At 51.0% G+C, this 9,551-nt stretch overlaps 2 protein-coding genes across 2 annotated transcripts; one reads left to right on the forward strand and one right to left on the reverse strand.

Moving 5' to 3' along the window:
- Window positions 1-1,571: 1,571 nt before the first annotated feature.
- On the forward strand, window positions 1,572-3,124 carry GGS23DRAFT_126645 (uncharacterized protein). Its single transcript, XM_051511128.1, has 3 exons — window positions 1,572-1,800; window positions 1,923-2,597; window positions 2,649-3,124. Exons 1-3 carry the CDS (start codon window positions 1,713-1,715, stop codon window positions 2,912-2,914), a joined length of 1,029 nt encoding a protein of 342 aa, XP_051370405.1. The 5' UTR covers window positions 1,572-1,712; the 3' UTR covers window positions 2,915-3,124.
- A 163-nt stretch (window positions 3,125-3,287) lies between these two features.
- Window positions 3,288-6,407, reverse strand: GGS23DRAFT_126595 (potassium transporter). Its single transcript, XM_051511127.1, has 11 exons — window positions 6,139-6,407; window positions 5,951-6,071; window positions 5,751-5,887; window positions 5,518-5,692; window positions 5,272-5,447; window positions 5,153-5,203; window positions 4,747-5,085; window positions 4,571-4,685; window positions 3,772-4,492; window positions 3,657-3,700; window positions 3,288-3,569 (listed from the first exon to the last, which is right to left on the reverse strand). The coding sequence occupies exons 1-11, from the start codon at window positions 6,173-6,175 to the stop codon at window positions 3,374-3,376; spliced, it is 2,112 nt and encodes a 703-aa protein (XP_051370406.1). The 5' UTR covers window positions 6,176-6,407; the 3' UTR covers window positions 3,288-3,373.
- Window positions 6,408-9,551: the final 3,144 nt, after the last annotated feature.

Consider the following 9,551-nt stretch of genomic DNA (forward strand, 5'->3'; position numbering starts at 1 on the left):
ACGGAGATGGGTCCCATAGTTGCTACCGCTTTAATTACATATGTAGGCACAATAGGTACATAAACTGCTAAGCAACACTGTTGCTAGGTAGGAAGAGGCGAGACATTCATCCCGACACAGAATGTACTTAGCTAGGGTAAGTATACCAACAGGACCTACTAGGTATAGGAGGGGTAGGTAGGCAGGCAAGGCTAATGGTATAGGGTAGCATGTGGTTTATACCATACCCAGGGGCTCGGGGGTTGGCGGGCTCGAGCTCGAGGGGCGACTACGTGCCAGGAGAGGGGCTGGGATGAAAGGAGGGGCAGATACGGAGGCCGCCTACCAGGAGACACGCCTACCTACACCTAGGGTACATACCTAGGTAGGTCCGTCGACGAAGCACCTCTTCCATTCCTATGTATATGTACATATACAGCGTACAGAATACGACAATCACGCCAACGCGAGTAACTTGCTTGCATTTAGGTAATACCGGAAAGTGAGGGATTATACGAGGGCAGTGTGCGTGTCGAGCGTGTACCTCAGGGAGCTGACCGTAGTGACCACCGTAGAGATGTACCTAAGTACCTAAGGTACCCACCTTACCTCTAGGACAAATCGCGGCCAAAAGGGCCCCCGAACGCGGGGCAGCTTCCCTACAACTCCTGTCGCAGTGAGGGAGGATGTAGCTTCTAATATCCTTCCCCTCCCTTTCCCTTAGGTACCTACCTATCCCTGCCTCGGAACCACCCGAAGCGCCGTGAACCTGCTACGGAGCCCTGTAGGTCCTGTCGCGGATACCACTAAGGCCGCTAACGTCGCTAGATTTACAGGTTCACGTAGCTAAGTGACCTACCCACGCTAGGAAGTAGGTACCTACTAGGTAGTTATGCATTACAACGGACACCGGTCAAAAAATACTGTGTGTGGGATGCCAAGAAACAGGGGGATAAGTGTGTACCCTCAACCTTTTAAGACCCCGATGCTGTAATGGCGGTTTATACCGAGCCCTATCCCTATTCTTTGCAAAGGTGGTAGGTAGTGTAAATACGCTGGTGGTAGTAGCCTTAGTACCAGCGGTAGCAGCGGTAGCAGGCCCGTTTTAAGGTAAGTTACAGGGGACCTACGTTTGTTTGCGACTTTAAAAATAAGTCTTAGGAACACGTTTACCCCCCCTGCTTCTTGGTATCACACAAATACCTAATATTTTTGCCTTTTTACCACGTACAGCATTCCCTCCCTGCCACCACCTCGCCTCTGGGCATCAAACACTATAGGAGCGTCTCTGCGCCGTCAAAGTCTCATCTGTGCCGGTTTTCCGAGAGTGGGTTGCTGCAGGATTCAGCGAGCAAGGATTCCACCACTCCTTATAATGCTGCCCCCTGGCCTCGTCCTCTGCAACCACGCCTCAATACGGATACGCCCCATGTACCGGCCGCTATCGTAACTAACCAGCAGCCGTCCCGAACGCCCTGGACGTCCCAGATAAGCATCGTGTCGCAACAGCACGACAGCGCTACCACCAGCTGCTGCCATCATCTAGCGCAACCCCTCAGCTCGTTACTTGGCGGCGTGATATATTGTCAGAGTACCCTCCCACTTCTTCCTCCCCCTCTAAACCCGGTCGAACAGAGGGAGCGTGGAAGTAGAAAAGCGAAGAGAAAAGAAAAGTGAGAGGAAGTAGACAAGAGCGGCAGCAACCTCGCCAGCGTAGGCGTCCTCCGCCCACCATGTCTTTCTTCAACAAGCTCGCCAAAAAGCTGGACGAGCTAGATCTCGGCTTCGATTCGAAACCGTCAAAGGAAGAAAAGCCTCCCAGTCAGCCTCCAGGTCCGTTGTTAACCCATATCACCCTGTCGTCTTGTTCGACTTCATATCTCGGACGTAGAGCAAGTTCGCGCATCTTGAGCTGCACAAGCTAAATACCGTCATTCATATAGCCAACCGTGATTATGCACCTCCCCCTCAGCCTCAATATGGAAGCCAGCCACCATACCAGCAACCCCCATACCAGCAACCCCCGTACCAGCAGGCATACCCACCCCACGGCGGGAGCCCCGCCCCGCCTCCACCCGGGGCTGGTTATCCAGGTCAATATCAGAACTACTACGGCGGCGCTCCGCCCCCCCAGGCCGCCGGACCAACCTACGCCCCGCCGCCGGACAAGCCCCCGATCCCGTCCGGGTGGGTGCCCCAGTTCGACCAGCAGCACCAGCGATGGTATTACCACGAGATCGCCACTGGCCGCTCCCAGTGGGAGGCGCCCGGCTACCACGCCGGAGGCAACTCGGAAAATCGAGGCTACGGCGAACACGGCGGGCAAGGCTACCCGCCCTCCGGTGCGGCCGGCTACGGCTACGGATCTCACGACGCGCACGGTTACGGCTCCCACGGGGGCCACGACGAGCATAGGAGTCACGGGCACGGACATAATGACCACGGCTACGGGCACTCTGGGGGCTACGGCGAGCACGGCGGCGGCGAGCACAAGGAGAAGAAGGATAAGAAGGACAAGAAGGACAAGAAGAAGAGCGACCATAGCGGTTTGCTGATGGGCGCTGCCGGCGGCCTCGCCGTTGGTGCTATCGGCGGCGCGCTGCTTGCTAACGCTCTCGGTAAGCCACACCCCTCTCCGCCTTTTGCTCGGCGAGCTAACCCTCGCGCAGATGACTCCGACGACGAGCGTCGCGCTGCTCCTCCGGCCCCGGTCTACGCCGCCGCCCCGGCCCCGGTCTACGAGCCCGCGTACAACGCGCAGGGCGAGTACGTCGACGCCAGCGATCGAGAGTCGGTCCGCTCCGCCCGGGAAAACTACGAGGAGGCGCTCGCCGCGGCGCAGGATTCCGACGCCAGCAGCAGCGAGATGGAGGAGCTTGAAGAGGCGCGCGAGGAGTACGAGGAGGAGTACGAGGAGGCGTACGGCGACGACTAGAAGGTAGAATTATTAATGTCTAGGTCCAAGCAGTTGTGTCTGAGCGTGTTTTACGAGGAGGTGAGAGTTGAGCTTGACGAATGCATGCGCCGTTCTATTTACTGCCGCCTTCCATCGTAACCACCGGTCCCTATGGGGAATATGCTGCGACGCAATGAAGGGCTAGGTTGCAAAAGCACTCGGTCACTCGGTCCTCGATCCCATCGATCTGATAACCCCGTCTCCCATCTTCCCCCGGATACGGAAATAGAGCTGAGGTATCACTTATATATATCACATGTAAACTAACCTCAAACCCCAAGCAGAAACTTGTGTGTATCGATATTTGAGTACTCCCGCAATAGCACACATCCCGGCATGGGGTATAGTAGCACATATCTCCCCGTATAGTATAGACCCTTGCGCCATGCTAACCAAGGTATGTCCCCCTTGATGTCCTCTTATCCTCATCACAAATCGCTATGCATCAACCCGACCGCCATCTTCGGTGAGGCGCTCGTCGGGCAGCATGATGGCACGATCGAGTGCATACGGCAGGCCGCGGTGGCGGCCCCTGAGCATCATAGCGCACACGACGACCTTACTAAAGACCGTGAACTGGCCCGACAGCGAAGTCAGCACGCTGGGGTGCCCGAGGGACAGGCCAACATTGGCACTGCAGCGCCTCGTCGTTAGCATTTGTCATCACCTCGCAGACGGGGGATTTAGCAGTGGGTGAAAGGTGATGGCAGGGTATTCTTACTATCCAGATACGACTTCGAAAAAGATCGGGAAGACAGCAAATGCCTAGAGGCGAGTTAGGTCAGAACTTTGCTCGCGGCAGCTGTGTCCCCGCCTGCCTGCGTCAGAGGACTTACCGGGTTGTTGATGTCTGCAATCTTGTCTGCCTCGGCGATGCAGATGAGAAATGTGCCGAGAAAAAGGTACCACAGATCAAAGCTGAGTTGGTTACGCAGGTGCATGACGAGGTAGGACCGGCTATCCCCCTCATATTCATCCAGATTGTGGGCCGGCGAATAGAGACCTACCGTCCGTTCCTCGTACGTATTCGACGCGCGGATCGAGATCGCAATGGGCAAGACCGCGATGTACATCATCACAAGCAGGCTAAACTGCACAGCCGGGCTGACGTTGGCAAGGTTGAAGCTCGCCGTGCCGGTGTGGCGCGCCGACGCCGCTTGGAAGAGGGCGGCTAGGATCCGCGGCCCTAGCGCGAGGGTGTTGACTTCCGGGTTTTCCAGATCGAGGACGAGGATCAGGACGACGTCGACGAAGTTCAGGACGACCAGGATGACGAACAGCACCCACGTCACCCGGCTAGGGAACAGCAGCGTATAGCAGCGTCGGGGGTAGTCGAGGAGGAACTTGAGCGACGCCTTCAACGACGACTGGCCGGGGGCGAACTTAAAGAGGACCCAGATGAGGAGGCGTAGGAATATCGGGTATAACGTGTTGCCGGCAAACGCGAGGAACGTCAGGACAAGCATGGGCCACGTGGCATCCCTGAAGCTGATCATCGAATCAGGGGTTAAGGTGAAGCCCAGATTGTCAACCATAGTCTGCGCCGAGTAAAAAGCCCTGCCGATAAACAGGAGGTCAGCTCTATCAGCAACCTTGTGCATTTTGAGCGCGGAAGGGCGTGAGTCGGCAACGTACCACCAAGTCTTGTCCTGCCCGCACTCTTCCAGATAGTCCGTGTACACGGAAGGGGCGTTGTGGATCCACGGGAGAAGGCAGATGACGCCGAACAGGTGCAGGCCGAAGAAGTAGGCTGCTTATATGTGAGCGGGGGGCCACTACCACAGCATTTCGGGCACGCGCCGGGCACATACCGGGGGTGATGACGAGCAGGAGCTTGAGGGCGCGGTACTCGACGCCGCCGAGCTCCTCCCGGTCCCGGGCGGTCAAGTTGTAGAACCTCGCGTTGCGGCCGACGGTGACGCCTCTGGACAGGGTCGGCAGCTCGGACAGGCGCGGGGGGACGCGCTGCGACGCTTCTGATCGCCGGCGCTCCTGGGTGGGCGAACGGCCCAGCACGAATATGGAAGAGGCCACCTGCTCGACCGACCGGGCGGCCGGGGGCACAGAGGCACCTTCGCGCCTGTACGGCCGCCTGCGCGTTACCCCGTTCCCGTTTATAATATCCGCAGACTTGGTGGCATCCCCTTCGTCTAAGCAATAACAACTCTCGTCAGTTTTCAGCGCCCATGAAACGCGGCTATATTGTGGGGGTTTCACCGTCATCTCCATCGTCGCTAACGGCAGCATCCCTCTCCACTATGGGTTGGCCTATTTCGTGTCAGTTCTATCCCCCCCTCAGCCGCGTTTGGGTCTTCCCGATGCCCGGTTTCTATTACCCTTGTTGCGTTCTCTGGGCGGCGGGATATACAGCACGCGAGACTCCCGAGTGGGCTTCTCCAAGTCGGCCGGGAAGCTAATGCTGGACGGCCCCTGGACGTTGTCTAGATTGTTATTATTGTGCCGGCTATCTGAGTCTTGCTCCCGCACATCGTCGTTGTCGGCCTCGTCGTTCCTAGCCGACCGTCAGCATAGCCTCTCACCTCCCCCAGCCACCCCCCTCCCTCGTTAATTTCAGGTCATACGTTACGGCTCCTTTCCGATTTGCCGATATCGATATGGGGACACGACCATGGGCCGTGGGCTCACTTTCACTCTGGGCCACAGACGCCGGGCTATCTGTGTTGGCCTCGATGTCAGTCTCGCGGTCATTGGTGATAGCGGCAGTTGTTGCCGAGCTAGGCCTCAATCGGGAAGAGGCTAGAGCGCATTATTAGTATCACAGCGAGCGTAGCCCGAAAGGTGAGGTTCTTCAGACCTATATCTTTCAGGCGTCTTCGAAACCAGTGCAACCGAACCACGACGACAGCGATGTTGATGAAGCCCAGGTTGGTGATGATAGGGATGAAGTAGATGTAGAGTTGCTGATAGATCTCCAGATCCTTCACGTCGACGCTGGTTAGCTACGTCAGCCCAAGCGTATCAGCATCACGGACGCGGCGGAAGGCGGAGTCTAACGTGTTCAGGCCCGACTCGGTGGCGGCGCTGGCGCCGAAGAAGAACGCGTCTATGGCGGCAATATTGCGACGGGGCCCGATGACGATGAACCCGAGCAGGGCCATGGAAAGAATCCAAGCATCTAACACCGCCTGTGGTCAACTCGGGCCAGCACGGAGCCGGTGGGTTTAATATGCCGGGCCACCTACAGTGCAAGGTAATGAAATTCACAGATGGCTTCCACATGATGTATGTCTTTCCCTATCGAACTCGACCTAGCGGTGGTGTGTAGGAATGGGACGAGATGGGGGCACGAGGACATGTCAGGTATTAATACAGGTATGGTGGTAAGGTTTGAGTGGCCAGCCTTACGTCGGAGCCGAGGCTGTGACCTTGGTCCGGCAAGGAACTCTTTCAAATAAAAGGCGGATCTCGTCTCTACTTAAAAGGGAGAGAAGATTAAGTCTGTATACAATACTATGGCTCTATTAAGGTAAGCATATAGGCATTATTTCTAGTATCATAATATCTTGCCTATTTAGAAGTTACCTAGGTAGATAATGATCTCACGTTTGTGAACCTTTAAAAAGTAACTATGTCACCACTACTAAAGCCTTGTATGATAATTAGATGAGTTAAAACAGTATATGATACTTACGGCTGCAAGATAAGCCGTTAAATTAACATCTTTGTCCCCGCGCAAGGAGGGAAATATACCTACGTATGGCCATCTAAGGAACGGGTGAATAGTTGATTGAATTGCAGTTATCTACGTGGCCTTTTGGAGCCGTTTTACGTACCTTTTATATCCCGATTAGCCCTCGCTAGGGCAGGGCTTACCCTATAGCTATACGTAACCGATTACGTACTTACGCGCCTATACGCCTTCTTAGCCTAGGTAAGGCTATCGTTAGGCTTTTAAATAGCGTAAGGCCTTAATTCCGTGGTATTTTCCTCCTTCGTCGCTCTATCTATATGCCTATTTCGTTTAAGGAGTAAGGCTATTACGGATCCTCTAAACATAGTAGCTTAATAAACCTCTAGTATTCCTTCGCCTCTAAGGGCTTCGTAAGCCTATTAGCCGCGTTCTTAACTAATGGTACGTATCTTAGCTTAACGTATCCTTCTTTTATTTCTTACCTTACGTAGTAATAGTCCTTTCGGATATACCGCTTTTATTTATTTATCGCGGTTTCCTTTACTTACGTATTCGCCGTCGTATTATCGCATCGTAAGGCGATAGGGCTTACGGGTATTACGCTTAACTCCGTAAGGAAATTACGTATTTACGCGGTATCTACTACCGCCGTCGATAAGGCTATATACTTAGCCTCTTCCGAGTTTCGCGCGACTACCGATTAAAGCTTCGATATCCATACGATCGGGACTCCTACTATAAAGAATACGTAACTATTCGTTAACTTAACTATGGATATATCTCCTGCGTAGTTCGAGTTTACGTAGCCGTAAAGACCTATTTTATTATACTTTTTATAAGGGTAATTCTCGTTTAATTACCGATACCGGATCCCTCGGCTTACCGTTTCCTTAAGATATCGTATTACGCGCTTAATTCCCGTTTAATACTCCTATAAGGGGTTATTTATAAAACGCGCCTAAGTCGAAGCTACGTAATTAATATTAGGCCTTATAATATATACCGGAAAGTTCGCTTTTCTTATTAACGAGGTATACTCTTAAACCTTTCGTAGGTCGGCTTTATCGTTAGCCTCTTTCGGTACGACCGCGTTCCGATTCTTCGGGTTATACGGTAACGGATATGGTTTCGTATCGCCGTAATTAAGCTCCTTTAAAGCCTTTTCCGTATATTATTATTAATCGAGCCGGACGTTCCCCGTAAGAAACGATCGTCTTATCCGGACCCCGAGAAATTAATTAGCGTTTCTTAGGTTAATTACCTTAACCTTTTCTTTAATTATATTCGCGAGCTTATAGAGTCGTTCCTCTTTAAGTCCGAATAATAAGAAATCGTTTACATACGAAGCGATTACGTTTCTTATTTTAAGTCTTATATAAATAGCGTCGTTTAAGGTTAATAAAACGTAGCCGTATTTCTTTAAAATGCCTCTTATACGTTATTACTACGCGGCTTTAGCTTATTTTAGGCCATATAACGGGTTAATTAGCTCGATAATCTTCGACTCGTCGTAATTATAGGTTTATTTCTCTTTCTTATAAGCCTCGAAATACTCCTTTAATATAAGGAATTATTTCATAAAGATCCTTTCGTTTAGCTTCCCGTTAAGGTAGGCGGTAATAAAGTCGATCTAAAGGATATATTATTAATAAATAACGGCTAACGCTATTAGCATTTTTTACGATATTACCCTCGCCGTTATCGCCTTAGTTTCGTTATAATCGATACCTTTTCTTTATATAAATCCTCGGGCGTAGATCCGTATCTTTAGCTTATCGAGATCTCCGTTAAATAGGAACTTCTTCTTTAAGACCTATTTAGCGTCGATAAAATAGCCGTTAATTACCTCGCTCGGCTATATAAACTTAAACGTATTACGTTTTAGGTTCTCTCGGATCTCTTTAAAAACGGCCTAGGTCTAAAGATTACGCTTTAGTTCCTTTATTACTTCTTTAAAAAGCGGTTCGTTCTCGTTTATCTTAAATAGGCCCGCCGTTACTAGTATTATTTACCTATGGCTTTACTCCTACGGTACGGTAATAAACGTACTAGTATAATATAGCTCCTCTCGGGGCGCGATTTTAAACGCGATTTTAAACGTATTTTATTCGCCTTTAAATACTTCCTTTAATTCGTTCTTTTACGAGCCGCTTAGCGCTAAGGCGGAGCGTACCTTATCTAACTTAAGTAATACCTTTAATATATAAATTTAAGGTAGTTTCTTCTTCGGGCGCCCTTTCCGGGGGCGTATCCTACCCTTATCTTCGTTTATAACGTCCTCGTCGACGATATTATTATCCTTATTACGAACGCTAATCGCCGCGATCTTCTTCCGATGCCGTAGCCGTTTCTAAACGTACTTAGGTAGGAACCTAACGACGTTCCTTAGGTCTAGGGCCCCTTCGGAGTTTCCTAGTTTTTCGTAAAAGATAACGTAAGGCGTCTTTAAGAAACGACCTCCTTCTACGAGCTAGACTAAGTAGTTATACTTTCCTTCGTAACTTATAAGAACGGCGCGGGCTTTACGTAATTCTATCTTCTCGGAAACTACCCGATAATTCTTATCGATATAAGCTACGTAACGGCTACCGACGATACGTAAATACGCGTTATTAGGTTTATAGTTCTTTCCTAGTTTTATACCGTTTATAAATCTTTCGTATAACGTAAGCTCCTTTACGAACGAAACGCTAGTCTTATTAATCGTATACGCCGTTATTACGAGGACGTAGTCCTAGAAGTAAGTAGAGATCTTTATTTAAACGTAGATTATTCTAGTATCGTCCTATAAGAAGCGTATACTTCTTTCTGCTACGCCGTTTTAATATTAGTTATTTAACGTAAAGGTATCTAACGTAATACCCCTTTCGTTATAGAATTACTCGATAGCGCTTATGCCGAACTCTCGGCCGCCGTTAAGGCGTAATATTCTTATCCGTCGCCGGCTCTTATCTAAGGCGCTCG

The sequence above is a fragment of the Durotheca rogersii genome (genome assembly GCF_024521655.1).
Source record: "Durotheca rogersii strain YMJ 92031201 chromosome Unknown GGS23scaffold_16, whole genome shotgun sequence".
Classification (NCBI taxonomy): Eukaryota; Fungi; Ascomycota; class Sordariomycetes; order Xylariales; family Xylariaceae; genus Durotheca; species Durotheca rogersii.

Bases quoted from the DNA above. Each gene is read 5' to 3' on its own strand.
- GGS23DRAFT_126645 (XM_051511128.1), top strand. From the start codon at position 1,713: ATGTCTTTCTTCAACAAGCTCGCCAAAAAGCTGGACGAGCTAGATCTC. The intron at 1,801-1,922 runs GTCAGCCTCCAG...TCATTCATATAG, and splicing joins AAAGGAAGAAAAGCCTCCCA to CCAACCGTGATTATGCACCT. The intron at 2,598-2,648 runs GTAAGCCACACC...ACCCTCGCGCAG, and splicing joins GCTGCTTGCTAACGCTCTCG to ATGACTCCGACGACGAGCGT.
- GGS23DRAFT_126595 (XM_051511127.1), bottom strand. From the start codon at position 6,175: ATGTGGAAGCCATCTGTGAATTTCATTACCTTGCACT. The intron at 4,686-4,746 runs GTATGTGCCCGG...ACATATAAGCAG, and splicing joins CCTGCTCGTCATCACCCCCG to CCTACTTCTTCGGCCTGCAC. The intron at 3,701-3,771 runs GTAAGTCCTCTG...ACTCGCCTCTAG, and splicing joins TTGCAGACATCAACAACCCG to GCATTTGCTGTCTTCCCGAT.